Source organism: Juglans microcarpa x Juglans regia, chromosome 7S, assembly GCF_004785595.1.
Source record: "Juglans microcarpa x Juglans regia isolate MS1-56 chromosome 7S, Jm3101_v1.0, whole genome shotgun sequence".
Classification (NCBI taxonomy): domain Eukaryota; kingdom Viridiplantae; phylum Streptophyta; class Magnoliopsida; order Fagales; family Juglandaceae; genus Juglans; species Juglans microcarpa x Juglans regia.
In genome coordinates this window covers 5693272-5713262 of record NC_054607.1, presented here as the reverse complement: position 1 = coordinate 5713262, position 19991 = coordinate 5693272, and the positions used below count along the sequence as shown (strand labels likewise).

At 37.7% G+C, this 19991-nt stretch overlaps 2 protein-coding genes across 2 annotated transcripts; one reads left to right on the top strand and one right to left on the bottom strand.

The window, feature by feature from the left end:
- The first annotated feature begins 8834 nt into the window (after positions 1-8834).
- On the top strand, positions 8835-11836 carry LOC121240490 (pentatricopeptide repeat-containing protein At2g30100, chloroplastic-like). Its single transcript, XM_041137949.1, has 2 exons — positions 8835-10059; positions 10626-11836. The coding sequence occupies exons 1-2, from the start codon at positions 9310-9312 to the stop codon at positions 11397-11399; spliced, it is 1524 nt and encodes a 507-aa protein (XP_040993883.1). The 5' UTR covers positions 8835-9309; the 3' UTR covers positions 11400-11836.
- A 2215-nt stretch (positions 11837-14051) lies between these two features.
- LOC121240489 (inactive receptor-like serine/threonine-protein kinase At2g40270) lies at positions 14052-19691 on the bottom strand. Its single transcript, XM_041137948.1, has 10 exons — positions 19436-19691; positions 19148-19279; positions 18896-19034; positions 17910-17981; positions 17672-17815; positions 17449-17586; positions 16139-16752; positions 15508-15698; positions 15295-15427; positions 14052-14915 (listed from the first exon to the last, which is right to left on the bottom strand). The coding sequence occupies exons 2-10, from the start codon at positions 19257-19259 to the stop codon at positions 14317-14319; spliced, it is 2142 nt and encodes a 713-aa protein (XP_040993882.1). The 5' UTR covers positions 19260-19279; positions 19436-19691; the 3' UTR covers positions 14052-14316.
- Positions 19692-19991: the final 300 nt, after the last annotated feature.

Here is a 19991-nt window from a genome sequence, read left to right as displayed (position 1 = left end):
CTAGTATAAAAATAAGAAAAGCCTTCCTTGCAGGTGTATGGATCTTGGGGAAGATATACTTGACTTCGATAAATTTCTGGATTTTGATATTTAGCATATATATAGAGAAATTAGCAATGAAAGTAACAATTATTAGTTTGTCGTTTTCTTTTACTTTATATCTGCCTCAACAACTTTACGAAATCTTTGTTATCAAGAACGAAGAAACCCTCGAAGGCAAAACGTATTCAAGAAGCCGTCTGGGATTAAAAATATCAAAAGAAATTGAATTAAATGTAAATGGTACAAGTATTTATACAATGAAGAGAAAGACTATTTTAAGCCTGCTAATGACCAAAGACTAAAATGCCCTAAAGAAAAACTATAAAACATAAAATACAATATCAAACATAACTGTACATGTGTAAAAAAATAATTTACAACTTATTTAACAAATTTACAACTTAATACCCCCTTAAGATGGAAAGTAAATAGAGTAAACTCCCATCTTGGAAATCAAGGAGTGAAACTGCTAAGAACCAATAGCTTGGTTAATACATCAGCAAGCTGATGTTGAGATGCAAGATGGAATGTTTTGATGATTCCAGCTTGGAGCTTGTCTCAAATGAAATGGCAGTCAAGCTCAATGTGCTTTGTCCTTTTGTGAAAAACGGGATTGACAGCGATGTGAAGTACAGCTTGACTGTCACAAAAAAGATGAGCACTATGAGAATGAGGAATATGAAGGTCAGATAAAAGAGTTAAAAGCCAAACTATTTCACAAGTGGTGGATGCCATGGCCCTATATTCAGCTTCAGCAGAAGAGTGCGAAACAGTCTGTTGTTTCTTAGTCTTCCAAGAAATCAGAGAGCCACCAAGAAAAATACAAAAACCAGTGGTTGATCTCCTGCTATCGGGACAAGAGGCCCAATCTGAATCTGCAAAAGCTTTGAGAGTTAGAGAAGTATGAGCTGGAAAAAAAAAGACCAAGACCAGGAGCATTTTTTACATATTGTAAAATCCTGTGAGCTGCTGTCAGGTGAGGCATTCTAGGACGATCCATAAACTGACTAAGCCTCTGAACAGAGTAAGATAAATCTGGTCTTGTGAGAGTAAGGTAAAGAAGTCTATCTGTAACATCCCGTATTTTAGTGTATTTTTATTGGATGATTCTTTTTATTAATTCAAAAATTTATTCTCTTGTTTTAAAATTATCGAATATTTTAAATGGTTTATTTTATGATCTTTAAATTGTGAAAATTAATTTGTTATCTTTTCTTAATATTTATTATTGTGATGCATTTAAATTGTTCTTTATTTTTAAATTAATTGATTGTGAGATTTAATTATTTTATTTTCATTGTATCATTACGTTTAAATTATTTTAATTGATTTGCTGTTTTAAAATTATTTTCGTTGGATCATTTTTTGTGACCCAAGATGTGAGGATTGTACCTCATTTCTTTTCCCCACTTTTCTTTTTCTCTTTCTCTTTTTCTTTCCTCTTTCTTTCTTTTCTTCCTCTGCATTTTCCTTCCCGCGCGACAGCCTCCCTCTCTCTCCCCGTGCGTCCTCGTCGCCTCACCCAGCCCACCGCTGCCGCGCCACCGTGGCCCACACCTCCCCTCCCTTCAGCTCCTCCACCGGTTGGCGACACCGCCCCACCAATCCCAGCCCCTATCTCGCTGCCGATAGCCCCCATGCACCACACCAAGCCGCGATGCTCTCTTCACTCCAACGCCGCCGTCGCACCACCTCCGGCCACCATTTCTTCACCACTTCATCCTCGACCTCCCAGCTACCCAATGCACCCAACCCCAGCTCCGATCCGTCACCGGTGAAGCACAACCAACCCCATTTTTTATTTGAGTATTTTTGGTCTTTAACCACCCTTTGCGCCGCCACCCACGGCAAACCACTACCGCCACTAGCTTCACCGACCTCTCTAAGCCATATCCTATCAATTTCGGGTCTTGGTTTGTCCTCATTCAAAAATGGGTATTTGAGACCCATGGCCACAGTGCATTTTGCACTATTACGTTGTTGTGCCGCCACTTCTTGCAGCTCTATGATCCTTCAAAAATTATTATATAGCACTGTAAGTATTTTTTCCAAAAATTATCGTGATTTAAATATATTTTTGCACTAACTCATATCATTGTGATCTGGTTGGACATGCCGGACTGAGTCCGAGGAGTTCGGGGGTTGGATCGATTGTGGACGGAGTTGTGTGTTTGATTGGTATTGTGAAATGTTGGTTGTTGGTGTGGTATTGTTAAGATACATGGCATATTGCACGCATGATCATGTTTGTAAAGGAAACTGGATTTTCGTGTACATGTATTCATGTTCATGTGTTTCATAAAAACTGAGTTTTCATGTGTTAAAGGATTTTGGATGCGTGTGTATCACGACCCCAAGCCGAGATTGGACATTATCTTGGTGGAGCTCCTCTGGTCACTCGGGAGCGGAATATACTGAGTGACGTCCCCTGGGTTGTCGCTGGGCTACAACAGGATCGGACGAGATAGTCTCGTGTCGACTCCGTGGCCCCTCTGCTGGCGGGGGATAGAGGATGCTTAACCACGAACGCGTTGGGCGCGAAACTGGGCACCGCTCGTTAGGTAGTGGGTGCTTGGCCACGAATGCGCTGGGCGCGAAACTGAGCATCGTTACGAAACCAGGACGTGTGGATGATCCCTAGGGGAGATCATGATGCATTGGTTAATGGATTAATGGGCTGTTTTCTGAGAAAATAGTGTATGTTGAATAAAAGGATTTTATGTGATTCATTTTCTGGGAAAATGATGTTTTATTGACTTGGGTCATTTTCTGAGAAAATGACAGATTATTGTTTTTGGGCCAAAATGGGATTTTGGCGTGTGTTAGAAAATATCCATTTTTGGGGAAAATGATATTTTAGATTTGATGCATATTTCATCATATGCATGCATGTTGGTTGCATCAATATATTTTTATCTCGTGGTTGTTTGGTTTATACTTACCTGTGGTACCATTTTATGGTATCGCAGATTTTGATGTAGATGAGGATGACGAGCCTTAAGCTTGGCTCCGTTGGAAGAGTGATCTAGGATTGCTCCCGTTTATCGAAATTCGCTTTATCAATTATTTATGTATTTATTTTGTAATATATTTTGGGATGACTGTATAACTTTTAAAAAAATGATTTGTTTTGAATATTTGTATTTAAAATTCTGGTACTTAGTAGACTTATTTATATTATCCGCTGCGTTATTTACTGTACACTGTTGCATGTACACACACTTGGCACTTTCGTTGGGATGCATGACCGAGTTGTCATCATCCTGACGTCACAATTCCTGTGTTTTTTGTACGTGAGAGTCAGGGCGTCACACTACCAGTCAATCTTCGAAATGCTGTAGGGTCAGGCAACAAGGCACCAGTATCTTTACTAAGTTTTAAATTTTGCTCCATAGGAAAAGAAATTGGTTTACAAGCTAAAAAACCAGTGTCTTGTAAGATTTCATACTTTTGCTGACACAGTGAAATTCCACGAGATGATCTGGCCACCTCTAAGCCTAGAAAATACTTGAGGGGCCCAAGATCCTTTAGCTTGAATTTTTCATCAAGTAAATATTTCAAAGTACTCACATATGTCATATCATTACTGGCAATCAAAACGTCATCCATATAGACCAAAAGAGCAATAAAAGATGGACCATCAGATTTTGTAAACAGTGAATAATCAGATCTGGATTGCACAAAACCTAACTCAAAAAGAGTGGTAGAGAACTTAGAAAACCATTGCCAAGATGCCTGTTTGAGGCCATAAAGGGACTTATTCAGTTTGCACACTTGGGACCCCCTTTAATATGGAACCCAGGAGGTAATTTTATGTATACCTCTTCGGAAAGATCACCATGTAAAAAGATATTATTGACATCAAATTGAATAAGATGCCAATTTTTTTCAGCAGCAACAACCAGCAAAGTTCTAACAGTGGTCATTTTGGCAACAAGAGAGAAGGTTTCAGAATAATCTAAACATTCTTTTTGTGTATAACCTTTAGCAACCAGCCTTGCTTTATAACGTTCCACAGAACCATCAGCTCGATATTTTATTTTATATACCCATTTACAACCAACAGGTTGTTTATCAGGGGGTAGAGGGACAACATTTCAGGTATTATTTTGTTCTAGAGCATCAATTTTAGTAGTCATGGCATCTCTCCAATGAGAGTGCTTGACTGCTTGATGATAGAACTCAGGTTCAATATCAGCAGAGATAGCAAAAGCAAAATATTTATGAGCAGGGGACAGGTGATCATAAGAAATAAAATGAGAAATATCATATTTGATAGATGAGGGAATGTGACCTGGTAGAAGAGCTGATTGAGAGTGGGCAGTGGTAATTCTGCAAGTAACCAGGAGCACCTCGAATTCAAGTGGATCTTCATGGGGATAAAGGTTGGGAAGGTGTAGTTAAAAAATCATTTGGGAGAGAAGCTTCAGTAGGTTTGGTATTAACAGCAGGGGAAGAAACTTCATTAGGAGTAGTTGAAGGGACATTAAACATGTCAACAGTGGAGGATTGAGTAGGAATAGGGAGAGGAAGAGAGAAAGAAGCAGAAGGCAGGTCATTACTTGAAGACTTAAAAGGGAAAATAGTTTCATGAAAAATGACATGGCGAGAAATAAAAGATTGATTTGTTGTTAGATCATACAATTTGTAACCCTTAATCCCAAAAGGATAACCAATGAAAATACAGAGCCTAGCTCTCAGGTCAAATTTTGTTCTCGCCCTTTGTAAAGTAGATGCAAAACATAAGCAACCAAAAATCCTTAAATGATCATAGGAGGGAGAGGAGTGACACAAAACTTCAATAGGAGATTTATTGTGAGTAATGGGAGAAGGTAATCTGTTAATTAAATAAGTAGTTGTTAAAACAACATCACCCCAAAATTTGGGAGGTAAATGAGATTGAAACAATAAGGCTCAAGCAACATTGAGGATATGTTGATGTTTTCTTTCCACAACAGAGTTTTGTTGTGGAGTTTCTACACAACTATAGTGATAGAGAACACATTTAAAAATGAGGTAGGAAGACATAAAAAATTCAGTACCATGATTAGTATGAATTTTTTTTTTTATCTTAGTACCAAACTGAGTTTTAATCATTATGAAAAAAGTTTGAATGTGAAAAGAAACTTCAGATTTATGCTTAAAAAGATAAACCCAAGTAGCCTTGGTACAATCATCAACAATGGTTAAAAAACATTTATAGCCTTCAATAGTTGGGACTAAGAAAGGTCCCCAAACTTCACAATATATAAGGTCAAAAGGTAAATGAGAAAGATTATTAGAATTTGGAAAATGTAACTTTCTCTGTTTAGCTAATGGGCAAACAACACATGGATCATTAGACATAGTCAGATTAGGCACCAATTTTTGCAAAAAAGACTAAAGCAGATGGATGTCCTAAGCGACTATACCAGAGGTGAAACAATGATTGTTTAGAGGAAGTAAAACATGCAAATGGTAGTAAAGTAGAAGTCTCATTACATTGATTATTTGAAAAAATTAACGGTAATTGAGGGGAAAAATGAGTCCCTGGTTGTTGTAAAAAATAGAGGCCTCTTTGTTGTTTACCCATTCCAATCAGCCTCGGGGTGATCAGGTCTTGAAGGAGACAAAAGTTAGAAGAGAGAAAATAAGAAATGTGAGATTGTGTGAGTTTACTAACTGAAATTAATTGAAATTGAAAAGTTGGCACAAAAAGGACATCTTTAAGGGTAAGATGTTCAGTAAGCTTAATAGTGCCAATATGTGTAACAGTAACATTTTGACCATTAGGTAGTTGGACAGAAGTATTTTGAACAGGAATAAAAGATGTATACAAAGTAGTAGAGGGGACCATATGGTCTGTGGCCCCTATATCAATTATCCAACCAGAGTTATAAATAGTACAAGAAGCATTATTAGAAAAATGAAAAGCATAATATGCAGAGGAAACAATACCAGATAAGGAGTGAGAATAAGCTACGGTGTTGACCACATGGTTGGAATCATCAGGCTTAGGCTGAGGATTGGAAGCTATCATAGACAGTAACTGCTTATATTGTGCCTCAGTCAAGGAGAATGGAGAGGCTGTGGAAGTGTTGTCATTGAGAGCAACAGTGTTGGTCGTGATTGGTTACCGTGGCTTTTGCTTGTATCCCGGAGGAAAACCATGTAGTTTATAACATTTATCAATTACATGACCAGCTATGCCACAATATTTACATACTGGCCTATCTTTTTTTTGAAAAAATTTTGTAGATCTTAAAGAATCAGAGTTAGCAACAAAAGCATGAGCATCAGTAAGGGAATGAGGAACAGGGATTTCTCTATGTTGCTCTTCCTGAAGAACAAGGGAAAAAACTTTGTTGAGAGGCGGTAAAGGCTCCATTAACAAGATTTGAACCCTAGCCGAAGAAAAAGAATCATTAAGTCCCATGAGGAACTGCAAAATGCGTTCCTGTTGAACATAAGAGTTCAAGAGAGTGATAGCACCACAAGAACACAATGGAAACGGCTTGTAATTAACTAATTCGTCCCAAAGTGCCTTCAATCGCGTAAAATATGCACTAACAGTAAGTTGTCCTTGAGATAACGATGAAATGGATTTCTGGATCTGAAAGATCTAAGGTCCATTTTTTTGAGAGAACCGTTCCTTTAGATCGGTCCAAATCTCAAAAGCAGTGGTAACATACAACACACTAGCAGCGATTTCAGTGGAAATAGAGTTAAGCAATCATGAAATCACCATATTATTACATCTTAACCATGAAGGGAAAAGAGAGGCAGTAGTGGCGGGTTTAGTAATCGTACCGTCGACGAACCCTAACTTGTTTTTAGCAGAAAGAGCCATGGTCATGGAGCGAGACCAGGTGTGAAAGTTGTCGCCAAGGAGGAGCTGTGTGACCAGAACGACCTCAGGGTTATCACTGGGGTGAAGTAAAAAGGACTCGCAGCATCAGGGGAGGAAGAGGGAGGAGGCAGAGGGGGTGGATTCGTCGGCGCCATGAAAAGAGAAGAAGAATTTCAAAGAACTGTTGATACCATATCAAGAACAAAGAAACCCTTGAAGGCAAAACGTATTCAGGAAGTCGTCTGGGATTAAGAACATTAAAAGAAATTGAATTAAACATAAATGGTACAATTATTTATACAAGGAAGAGAAAGACTATTTTAACCCTGCTAACGACCAAAGACTAAAATGCCCTAAAGAAAAACTATAAAACATAAAATACAATATAAAACATAAATGTACACGTGTAAAGAAATAATTTACAACTTATTTAATAAATTTTACAACTTAATATTTGTTGTTGATAAATTTGGTTTGCCAAACTTTAGATGGAAACAGAAGTTTTAGTTTTCTTATTATATAGTCTTGATTTTTCCGAATAGTTACATCTTTCAATTCTCACACATTGTAAAGGTATAGGAATTTTTTGAAACCTTGGTTAGAGACTTTTGTAATCCCAGATTTGTCTGTAATATAGTATTCCTATGTAAAAAATGAGTATTTTTAATAAAATTGAGGGACTATCATCTTTTTTGAAAAACACAAATCTTGACCTGTTGTAAGTATTTAAAACATATCACATCAGTAGGATCAAGCAAGATAAAAGATGGATCTGGCTAGAGGATCCTCACTGAGAAGACAAAAAAGAAAATTCTGCTTTTTTTCAAATATTTTTTAAAATCCCTTAAAATTAAAAAATAAAAATCACAAATTTATTAAAAAAAACAATTCTTTAACCATTAAGTAAAAAAAATAGTGAAGATCCTTGGCGGCTCAAGCAATATTCATGAAAGATAGGTGTTAAGGCTTGTTTTGTAGCCGTCGCAGTAATCGTTGTCTAATGCCTGCAGAAGGAGGAAGGAAAGGGTGGTTGGGGCCATGTAGCCTTCGATGCCCAAATTAGTTATCATGAGAGTTTAATTTCTAAAAACGGCGAGGATGAGTCTTACCCGTCAAAGAACTTGTTTTTCCTTCATGTCACGAACTTGCATTTATTCGTTCCCCATTCTTTGTAAAACTCATTATCACGGTCGTCATTCTTCTTTCCGAGACATCGGGACATGGTATTAATGCGGCCAGCCGCACCAAGTACTGGGGTCCAACCTCAGGAGAGGCCACTCTCGAAGCATTTAATGCGTTTGATTATTCAACAGATAAGATCTTGGTGCCATTAATGCGTCGGGATAGGCGATAGGGGCATACCACTGGCCGAGCTTCCTGGTAGCGGGTTTGCCCGAGCCCTTCTTCCTGAGAGTCGATGGGATCTGCCAGATAGGGCTGGCCAACCCGGGAATGCATAAACCACCATTCCAATAGGTTGCTTATTTAAGAAATATAACAATATAAAAGGTTGAAATGAGAGAATTAAAAGAACTAAGAATAAAAACTGACACGTGGAATAAATCACTATCCATAAAACTTGACAACATTGACATTCCATCCATCAATAAATGAATAGAGAATTTCTGAAAATAAAATAAAACAAGAAATTAAAAAGTAAAACAAAGAACTACTTTGTCAAGAGTGATGTGCAGTCAGTTATCGTTTAGGTAAAATTTATTATTTTTATATTTTTTTAATATATTTATTTTTAAAAGATAAAAAATATTTAAATATTTTAATCAATAAATAAATAAATAAATAAATAAGAAATTAAATACATTTTTTTTAAAATAAAGAAATTAAATACATGAAGAGTAAAATGGGAGGATAAACTGAGCGCATTATTCATTTGTCAATTACAGCAGAAAGTGACAGAGTCACAGAAGAACGGTGAACCGGTCACAAGGAGATTTCGGTAAACTGACATACTAATTACTCTGGACTCTGGAGTCTCTGTGAACAGTGTGAAGTCCCCTTGCGAACACGTTTCCTCTCGAAGTTCTCACACGGACGGCTTTTGTCTTGCAGCGGTGGCAATCGACAGCCATGGCTGACAAGCTCCACTCATGAGCCATACAACCATTGGGTAGTCCCGATCACCTTCAATCTTGTTCTGTTTCCCAATCCCTTCCGATTTTGCTCTACTTTACTCGTCCTGTTTTCTGTTTCTTCATCTGTCCTCCACCACTGGGCCCTTTCTTCGAGTTATTTTTCTGTGTCGAGCGGAGACCTAACTGCTCTGTTTTGCTGCAGAGAAAATAGCTAAAAACACAACGTTTTGACTTCGATTGATCTGAGCTTTACCATTTTGATTTTCACTCTTTTCCTTCGAAACGTTGGCGGCAACCAAACACGGCGTAACTACTTTGATTCTCTCGAAATTTGAGCGAAAAGAAATGGCCTCTGCGTTCACTTTCGCTCCGTCGACCGAACCCAATTTTTCATTTTGTTCGTCATTTTCGCTTCGGCGCTGCCGGCTCTTCGTTCCTCGGGTTTGTCGGAGTTCAAGAATTTCCACTAGAATCGGCAATTACCACCGAAACCCTAGCTTCGTGGTCGCGAAACCGAGCGGAATCCGAAAACTCGGGTCGTTCAGGTCAGTTGAGCTGGACCGGTTCATGACTAGCGACGACGAGGACGAAATGGGAGAAGGGTTTTTCGAGGCAATTGAGGAGCTGGAAAGGATGGCGAGGGAGCCGTCAGATGTGCTGGAGGAGATGAACGAGCGGCTCTCGGCGAGGGAGTTACAGCTGGTGCTGGTGTACTTCTCGCAGGAGGGGAGGGACTCGTGGTGCGCGCTCGAGGTGTTTGAGTGGCTGAAGAAGGAGAATAGGGTGGACAAGGAGACCATGGAACTCATGGTTGGCTTAATGTGCGGTTGGGTGAAGAAGTTGATCGAGGAGGAACATGATGTTGGGGACGTGGTGGATTTGCTCGTGGACATGGACTGTGTTGGGTTGAAGCCCGAGTTTAGCATGGTGGAGAAGGTGATATCTTTGTATTGGGAGATGGGTGAGAAGGAGAGGGAGAAGGTGGTTTTGTTTGTGAAGGAGGTGTTGAGGCGTGGGATTGGTCGTGCTGCGGAGGAGGATGGTGGGGAGGGGCATAAAGGAGGCCCAACTGGGTACCTTGCTTGGAAGATGATGGTGAGTTTTGAGGAATTTGGCATATTCCTGTTTCATCTATGAACTTTTGTCTTTGCTGCTTTTGATATCATGTTGGCTTTAAATTCCATTCATCTTTGCTTGTAGTTTAATTTGGTAAGAAAGCTTATTGTTTGCTTTCATGTTTGGTGGACAAATTTGATTGTCGAGCTCAATCACCAATAGCTTTTATTTTTACTCGTTTTCTGTTGGGTTTCTGTCAAATATTACTATTCTGATGCTAAGATGCGTTGAAATCTCTAAGTCTTCATACTTGGGACAAAAAAACATAGATTTTGCTAGTCTTCCGAATATAATACTAATTGCTAGATACTGTCTAATGTGTCGGATGCCAACCACTTTCTGCAATTGGATAGAACCCATGTAGTGAACTATGTTTGATCTAGTGATTGTTAATCAACTTTATTTGTGAGATTAGCTGATTTTTTACAATCTTTTGCCTCATCCATGGTGAATTTTTTATTTTGTAACCTTTTGTTTCCTTCGTACTTATTTTCTTAGTCTTAAATTCAATTTTACGGATAACAACATGAGATGCATCCTGTCAGGTTGAGGGTAACTATAGGGATGCAGTCAAGTTGGTTATTCATATTAGAGAATCTGGGTTGAAGCCAGAGGTCTACAGCTACCTCATTGCAATGACAGCTGTGGTTAAAGAGCTGAATGAACTTGGGAAAGCTTTACGTAGGTTGAAAGGTTTTGCTAGGGATGGGTTGATCGCAGAGCTTGATGTAGAAAATGTTGGGCTTGTTGAAAAGTATAAGTCTGATCTTTTAGCTGATGGAGTACAACTGTCTAGTTGGGTGATTGAAGAGGCAAGCTCTTCACTTTCTGGGGCGGTACATGAGAGGCTCCTTGCTATGTATATTTGTGCTGGTCGGGGACTGGAGGCCGAAAGGCAGTTGTGGCAAATGAAGCTTGTGGGTAAAGAGGCTGACGGAGACCTTTATGATATTGTTCTAGCCATCTGTGCTTCCAAGAAGGAGGCCAATGCTATTTCACGGTTGCTTACTAGAATTGAGGTTAAAAGTTCTTTGCGCAAGAAGAAAAGCCTATCATGGTTATTGAGAGGTTACATTAAAGGAGGGCATTTCAATGATGCTGCAGAAACACTGATGAAAATGCTTGATCTGGGCTTTCATCCAGAGTATTTGGACAGGGCAGCTGTACTGCAGGGAGTAAGAAAAGGAATCCACCGTTCTGGAAATGTAGACACTTACCTCAAGCTTTGCAAGCGCCTCTCTGATGCAAGTTTGATCGGACCTTCTATTGTTTATCTGTATATGAAGAAACACAGGCTCTGGGTCATGAAAATGCTTTGAAAACTTCTATTCAAACAAGTGAGATTCGTTAATGCCGATCTGTTCCAAAATATAGTTTTCTAGTCTAGATTTTTATAGCACAAGCACTTCTCGCTGGGATTTTACATGTTAATACAAGCACCAATTTCTAGGTGCTTTTCACATGTTGATTTTGTATAGTTTGGATTGCTTTGAGCTGCACAAAAGTGTTGGAAGGGCCGGTTGATGGAGGCTATTAGGAATAAAGTTGTCTTGTTCTTGGGAACAAATACTGGATAGGTGGTGGCTCTTGTAAGCATAATGATAGAGTTTTAGCACAATGTAATTAAATAGAGTTCAATTAAAACTACAGCATTACAATAACATTGTGTAAATTTTGGACATCTTTCATGTATTTATCTGCACTGTAGAGCTGTACACAGTAAAGGAGGAAGCTGTTGTAAGCCGTTATTATTGTATTCTTGTTCCTTCTTTTACTTATAGAGCTTTCTTTTATTTAGAGTGCCAGTGTATATTTTGGAAATCTTTGTGATGAACTTGATGGAGGAAGAATATTATGGTTATATAAGATGTAAGTTCTGTTTTCTCTATGTCAAGACCATTGTAGAGAGACCCTATCTTGCCATTGAACCTCCAATCAACTTATTTCTACTCATCCTGGAAGTTCAACATTCTAACATGATATTGCTCTGTTCAATTACTCTGTGTGGAAAATATTTTTGGAGGATGCGAGTATGTGAACATGAAAGAAGACTAGGTTGTAAAGGAGAAAGCACGAATCAATTAAATTATAAGCCAGGAATGGCGAGTTGGACTTATTTTGGCCTGGTATCTTTATTTTCAATAGATTATGCAGAGATTTTGCAAAAGTAAAGTTGATAAATTGATGTTGCTAGATTCAATACATCCTGTTGGGATTGGATTCAAAGATGAGATGAGATGGTTTAGATGAAAAAAAAAAAAAAAAAAATATTGTTAGAATATTATTATTATTTTGAGATTTGAAAAGTTGAATTGTTTATTATATTTTATGTGAGAATTTAAGAAAGTTGTAATGATAAGATAAGATGAGAAAAAATACTTTTTAAATTCAAATGGGGCTTAGATCTATTTTATTTATTAAAAAAAATTATAATATGATGTATTACAATAAACCGCAGTCTGTGAGTTTATTCTTCTATGAAATAAGTATCATTAGTTGTAAATTAATTATATGAATATCAAAAAAATTCAACAACCCAATTTGTGGCTGATGAAATTGATAGAGAAGATTATTCATGAGTTGGAGCGTAAAAATGATAAGAAAGTGAATTGAGACTCGGGCTTCAACCCGAGAATCTCATTTAGTCCCGTTTAAATACAGAAACAATTTTATCTTATCTCATCATTATAATTTTTTCAAATTCTTATATAAAATATAATAAATAATTTAATTTTTTTAAATTTCAAAATAATAATAATATTAAAAAATAATATTATAACAATATTTAATTTAATTTTTAATTTTAATCTAAAATCATCTCGTCACACCTCACCGTCCAAACAGTCCTACTTCCGGGCACGAGCACATTATCTACCACGGCCGTATATAGACAAGTATCTTATCTTTGCAAAGATCTGGTGGTTTTTAATACTGATAGCCTCTGCCCATCTGCCCAAGTTGATGACAATTGGCCTGCTTTCCACCGTCCGATAACTGATATTTGAAAAACACAGCGGGGTTAGATTTCTCACCTTAATTTTCTACGTACTTGGCTCACTTGTCTTTACGTTTGCCTCCTCTCTCATGACTGGTTTATGTTCTGTTTGGTCAATTGTCATGTTCGGATAAGTTTGCAAGTTGCAATCATATATCGAGACTGCTTAGTAAAGAAGGGGGAAACAAACAAATATTTCTGATTACAAAAATTCTTAATATAATTCGGAGTAAACTCCCATTTCAGTGTCGATGGCATCAATCAATACATTCAAATTTCAAAAAGAGAAATACTTTAGGCACAAAAAGATTATATAAAATTAAATTCACAAACTGATATAGTTTGATACAGTACGTCAGATTGTAAAATTATTTTTATTGTACAATAGATCTAACGGATCACGTAAAACCACGTCAGTTTGTAAATTTACTTTTGTGTAATCTATTTGTGTCTATAGCAGTTATCTTTATTTTCTACAAAAATGTACCACGATTTTCAAAAATTATTGTTCGAATTCTATGGTTTATAGTGAGAGAAAAATAGATGTATGGATAATGTGATAGATGACCAAAATGAATCTAAAGCTGCAGGAATATCAAACAAGGGTTAAATCCTTCAAGCCAGATTTAGCAATGGGAACTTTCCCTTCATCTAGAAATCATTTAAGTGAACTAAGCGGTTCTGCTTCTACCTCAATGACCACATCTAACCCAAAAAACTTGTTTTTCATGTTTATGGTGGGTTAGGTGATACAAATTCCTTGGAAAGTATATGCCCTTGAGATGTTTCCTAGGCAACATCCTCGCTGGAATAATTGTCTTGTCCCTGATGTAATTTCAAGATGTAACTGCTAAGCATCTAGGCTTCTGGAAATGGTTATAAGGAGTGGGAGAACGGTGAGGTGGATACAGGTTAAAGATAAAAAGTAGTCGCTGACTTGAGTGAGATGACCTACTATAAACTTAAGAGTGGCTACTTCTTGAAAAGCGACATTTATTGATGTTGAGGTTGATGACATAATCTCTTATGGTGAAGTTATACAACCTTAGAACATCCAAAAAAGTGAAAAACATTGAAAAAAGAACAAAACAAGAGGGCAAGCAGGAGCATGCGCCACCCCTTCTCACTTCTGTACAAATATCTTCCTGTCTCATCTACCTTGCAATTCACTCCAACTAAAATAAACAGAACAAGGATACACGGAGACTTTGAGATTTGCTCTTAAGTATCAACTTCAACTCTCAACTAGAGTCTGTAGACATTATTTCCAGCTCTGCCCACCAAAGAGGAGATAGTTTTGGTGTTGCTCCATCAGGCCCCATTTCTGTGATATCTTTCAACTTAGTTGTGATCTCATTCATAGATGGTCTTTGCTTTGGATCAGGTTGGAGACAATATTTTATCACTTCAAACAATTGCTTAAGCTCATCCACCTGGTAAGATTCTAGAGTTGGATCCACCATTTCTCTCAAGTGCTGCACTCCTTTTAGATAGTCTGATACCCAATCTGCAAGAGAGCCATTGTCCAAAGAGTATGGAATCCTTCCTGTCATCATTTCAAACAAGATTAGACCGAAGTTGTAAACATTGCTTTCTGGTTCCACTGATGGGATTTCCGAAAGGTCCATAACATCTGTTTCATTCTTGGCTGCAGTTATATGATTCCAAAAACTGAAATCTGATATTTTGGCTGCATAATCTTCAGTCAGATATATGGAGGAGGATTGCAGGTTTTTGTGGGTTATAGGTGGCGTCAACTGGTGCATATATTCCAGACAGTATGCAATGCCCATAGCTATTCGGAGTCTCATTCCCCAGTCCAAGTGCTCAGCTTCTTTTACTGCAACACAAAAGATTTTAACATTTGTAAACCCATAAATAGGTCCATGCAGATTCAATGATCGTAGATAGGAAAAAAAGGATATATACTATATAGCATTTTCCTCTCAGCCAGTTATCGTACTTGCCAACTTGGTATCTTAAGCCATTTTCCTAACTTGCAGACATAATATAATGATAATAAGTGTAAGTTGCAGCAACAGAGGCATATTCAAGTGCCAATTTTTTGTTTGTTTTGGGAACCGTTAATGCAACTTGTATGTAAGCAATGACATGAAACAGGTCTTCTAGAGAATTTTGAAATGCTAAGTGAAGGACAAATTGATCTCTTCATTTATTTGCTATCTGTTAAACATACAGGGAATAGTTAAGGTACTCACTGTGTAAATGCTCAAATAGTGTACCATTTGGAGCGTACTCGAAAACCATCATTCTCGTGAATGGCTTCTCTTCTTCACAAAATCCAATGAGGTTCACGAAGTTTTTGTGGTTCACTTTTGACAATGTCTCTATCTGAAGAAATAAACAGAATTGACCCTCAGAAACTATCAGAATGAATGCCCTAAGTTTGGTGAGATCTGATTGTTCTATACCTTCTTTCTGAATTGGGCTTTCAAGTTTTTTGACCAGTTTCCAGGAGATGTCACTGCACTAGATGTTACAGCTATTTCCACTCCACTTGAAAGAGTTCCCTTATACACAGTTCCATCTGAGAAAGAACCAATTATATTGCTAAAATCTTCACAAGCTGCTTCAAGTTCTGGTCGGTTGAGCTTCGGCACACCTTAATTCAGACTGTCAAATATCAGTACATAAACCTCTAGGTTGGGAATAAATCATAATTTATGATTGTAACAGATCTGAGGGATTAGAAGATGAAGTATTGTTCATCTGTTATGCATGCATGGAGGTTTGAAACTTGTTTTACTCTTACAAGGAGTTAGATAGGAAGTTTGACCACAAGAGGGGTAATCATAACCTTTTAGTTGACACTTAAATGTGGGAAACAAGGAATGGATGTTTCCTTAGACCTTTGTTCCGATGCTATCATCAGTTAACTGGTTTGTATGCATGGCTCAGACGTCTTCCAGGAAGAACTAGTGGACACTGTGTATGTTTGCTAGCAATTAAGTCATGCAGTGGTATAGTAGTCCTATTGCATAGAGAGCCTTAGATCAGATTACAAACACAGAGATTTTGTTGTTAAAGAGAGAGAAGAATGACCTGTTACAAATGCCTTCTGCAACTGCCCACTTAACCCTGTCGCCCATGGTTTCACAGTAACAACCTTACTGCTTCTGCAAAAAACAAGCCCAATCGCCGAAATCAAAATAAATAAGCAACCTCCGATAATTCCAGCCCATATTAAAACTACATCACGCTTTGTCTTAGAATTCTGTTTAACCATTTGGCTTGGACTTGAAGTAGGGTAACGATTGGGATCCCAATGGGAAACTGTTGGTGCAGATACCATTACTGGTGGATTTTCTGGAATTGTTGAAGCAGGAGTTGGTGCAACAACAGGTGATGTTAATGGAGTCAGGAAGACATTGAAAGGAGATTGTGATGGGGAGGATGGTGGAGACTCTAATGAGGATGCCGATGGAGGAATTGACGATGGTGATGTAGACAATGGCCAATTATATGGTGCCAATATAGGTGAAAATGGTGACTGTGATCCTGACGGAGGCAAATAGTCCAATGGTGAAGGAAAGGGAGAAGGTAATGGTGATGATAGTGCCCTCTTGTTGTCTTCATTGCCTCTGGATGGATTTGAGACATCATCCACTATCTGCAGCAGCCTACGGTGAGTTTCATCACCAAACCTGTCTTTCTTCCTAACATTGCAAAAAAAATTATCAGCATGGAATCATAGGTAATAATATGCTAAGTTTTCTAACGGAAGTTATTGGAATGTAGTACTTTCAAGTGTAAAAGTTTTCCAGTGCCAGAGATCAAAACTTGCTTTGAACTTCTGATTAGAACAGTTACATCGCACTAATGTAAGCATGGTAATCCACCATAAACTTAAATAAAGACAACTCCTAATCTTCTGTTAAAACAGTATGGCTAATGCTTTCTCTAGTAGTTTTAATTCCTAGACCAACAAGTTTTGTGAAGATTATGTACTCAAATCAACTCATTTATGAGCATAAGATCCGACTATTCCCCTCTCTGTGTTTTAATCATGATGTTTTCCAACATATTTTCGTAATAGCCAACTGCTAGCCCTTCTTAGTATAACCACCGTTTAATATTTATAATCACTTATATATATATATATATATATATACCCATCTTCAAGATGACTGAACTGAATTGTGGCCAAGGTGGCAAAACTGAGTTCAAATTTCTTTCCCACTGGCTAATGTACCAAGGCAAGTTTATCAATTTTAGTTTCATGATCATCATTTTTCTAATGCCTACGCAATAAAGTATTTTCAAGCTTGTTTCTACTTTTCACAGATCACGGATACAAAGTATTAGTGTTCTGAGAAGATTAACTGGTAGGTTAACATCAAGAACTTGCTTACCAAGCAAAAGATAAACTGTTACAGGACGCCTTCAGAGTATCAAATAGCTTATTATCATCTGTCTGAAACTCAGAAAGTGTCTTCAGCTCATAATGTTCAGGAGAGATGGTACCAAGGAACTTGTTGTTGTCAAGTAAACTGAGGTAAGAACCATAGGATGGACTTAGTAGAAGCTCGTCTATATAGGACCAGTGAAAATAAAAACGTGGAAGGATTATATTACAGGGTAGTCAAGAAAGGATTACTGCCGAAGTCAGATGGAAATGGTCCACTAAAGCTATTGTATCCCAAGTCCAAAACCTCCAGGTCTTTCAATTTCCCAATCTCGTTTGGAATATTCCCAGTAAAAGAATTGTTTCGTAAAATTCTGTAGAAGTTAAGCACAAGTAATCAATTTATAATAGAGAAATATAATTCCAGAATCAAAATAGAGTTTTTCAGGAAAAAATATATATGCTTACATAGATTTTATGTAAGCCAGCTCCCCAAGTTCTGGTGCCAATGTTCCTTCAAGACAAAGATCCTTCAGAGTCCTGCAAGTGGACGATCATAACTGCAGGGTTAAAAATTAAAGCATAGAAATTTCAAATTCGAGAAACCATGGATTACAATTAAGATGGAAGAATCAACACCACCACTAGGATAAAAGGAATAGCAGAAAACAGAAATAAGAATTCTATCAGAACCAGCATTACTTTCGATTACTGTAAGAAGAGTTTTGCTTATGCAGCTATAACTACTTTGCCTCTTGCCTCTTTAAAATTGGCTATGTATCACTTCAGCTGTTTTATAAGTTGAGTGTCGAGCAACAATCTCTGTATCTTCCTAGAAAGTTACTACTCTTGCAGATCAAAAATTGGTTCTTGATCGAAATCCTGTAATTGAATTGATCATTGACTTAAACAATGAACAGAATTCCCTAATATACTTTTCTTTTGGAAGTTAGATTTAGCACACATAATGGTCAGAAGCAGTGTGGCTATTTAGGTACATACTAGCTACCAATGATCTCCAGACTCTTCCCGAAAGAATGAATGAAGCTTAAATTAGGAGTGTTTGGAAACGATTTGAAATGGAAAAAGCATTTATAGCATTACCATTGCATACACTGATACACTTCTCTAGTACCATGAACCCCATTCTAATTAGCATTTTGTAAGAACACAAGAACTTGAAATCATTATCTAGATAAGAACACGATTTCTTGGTCAAGTTTACGAAAAATGAATCTCACCAGAGTCATAGAATATGGTCTCATGCATAGAAATACTCAAAACTTGGATCAAAAGCATAGTTTGTTCAACATATCCGACACACTTAAAGTAGTTGTGTTTGGTTGGAGTTTTAGAAGTCTATTGCCTTATGAAAAGCAAAAACTAAGATCCAAAAGCACAAAACACATATCTAAGAACGAACAGATGCTCTGCATAAGATCGATGCCACTCACAAGGTCACCACTTTCCCGTCCGAGCACTCCACTCCGAACCAAGCACAAGGATCGACCGCTCCGTAATTCTCATCCCAATCCCATAAAGCCCCATATGGGTCTCTCACCACTCTGTCCCGGAACCTCAACAACGCCAAACCTGCGTTCAATGCAGTACTCTTTGTCATAGAGCGATCAAACTCCATATCCGAAAAGAAAGTATCAGCTCGAGAAGTGAACTGTACGGACATCATGCAGAACTTGTATATGTACCTTCGCTGTTCAGAGACGAACATTGACTCGGATTCCTAATAAACAGTGATAGCACCGCCATGAACACTGCCATGCGGAGCTTCAACTGGTTGATTCCCCACCGTCCATCCATTCCAAGAAGACTCGAAATACCTGACAAATCAAAGACGGTCCTTATCTTTGTTCCTGTCTAAGCAACTATATATAGCATGTAACGATCAGAACATCTGAACATGTATACATATGCATTGAGCTTTCATTTTCTTTTTCCTCTTTCGTTAAAAAGCTGTAAATGACCGAAGAACTCACCGATACTGTTACCGGAATTTGAGAGACTCGGTGACTAGATAAAGGGACACGAAGAGTCGGTGGAGACCAGTGTTTCGGGGAAATGAGAGAGAACCAGATATAGCGGCTTGAATAGTCAGGCTTCTCAGTTTTGCGGCGATTCAGCAACGTTGAATTTGCTTTGTCTTGGGGCGTGCCTCGTGCAGGCTGGCGACGCTTCTTCAGACTTCATATATGTGTGTGGCAACGTTCTGTTTAAGCCACCTGTTGTCACGTGCACATGGATGATGGATCGTTCTTTCCTAACTTTCTTCAATAATGCATTCTCCTATTTTACATGAAATAGTTTATTGGTAACTCAGCTTTAGAAGAAACATCCCTCAAAGATTTGAAATATATCAAAATTACAAATACCATTTTTCTTTCAATTGGATATCTTTTTTTTTTTTTTTTTTCTTTAAGTAAAAATGGTAGGAGGCTATAGTCAGACTAAGGCGTAATCAATCAGACAACACATTACATTTATTTTTATTTTTTTTATAATTTCTTTTTTGTTTTATTCTTCATAAGTTTATTG

What these genes read in the sequence shown, in the direction of transcription:
- LOC121240490 (XM_041137949.1), top strand. Translation starts at nt 9,310, where the DNA reads ATGGCCTCTGCGTTCACTTTCGCTCCGTCGACCGAACCCAATTTTTCA. An exon ending in ACCTTGCTTGGAAGATGATG is followed by an intron (nt 10,060 to 10,625) that starts GTGAGTTTTGAG and finishes GCATCCTGTCAG; the next exon opens with GTTGAGGGTAACTATAGGGA.
- LOC121240489 (XM_041137948.1), bottom strand. Translation starts at nt 19,259, where the DNA reads ATGGATGGACGGTGGGGAATCAACCAGTTGAAGCTCCGCATGGCAGTG. An exon ending in GCAGAAGGCATTTGTAACAG is followed by an intron (nt 15,699 to 16,138) that starts GTCATTCTTCTC and finishes GTCTGAATTAAG; the next exon opens with GTGTGCCGAAGCTCAACCGA. An exon ending in AAGCCCAATTCAGAAAGAAG is followed by an intron (nt 15,428 to 15,507) that starts GTATAGAACAAT and finishes TTATTTCTTCAG; the next exon opens with ATAGAGACATTGTCAAAAGT.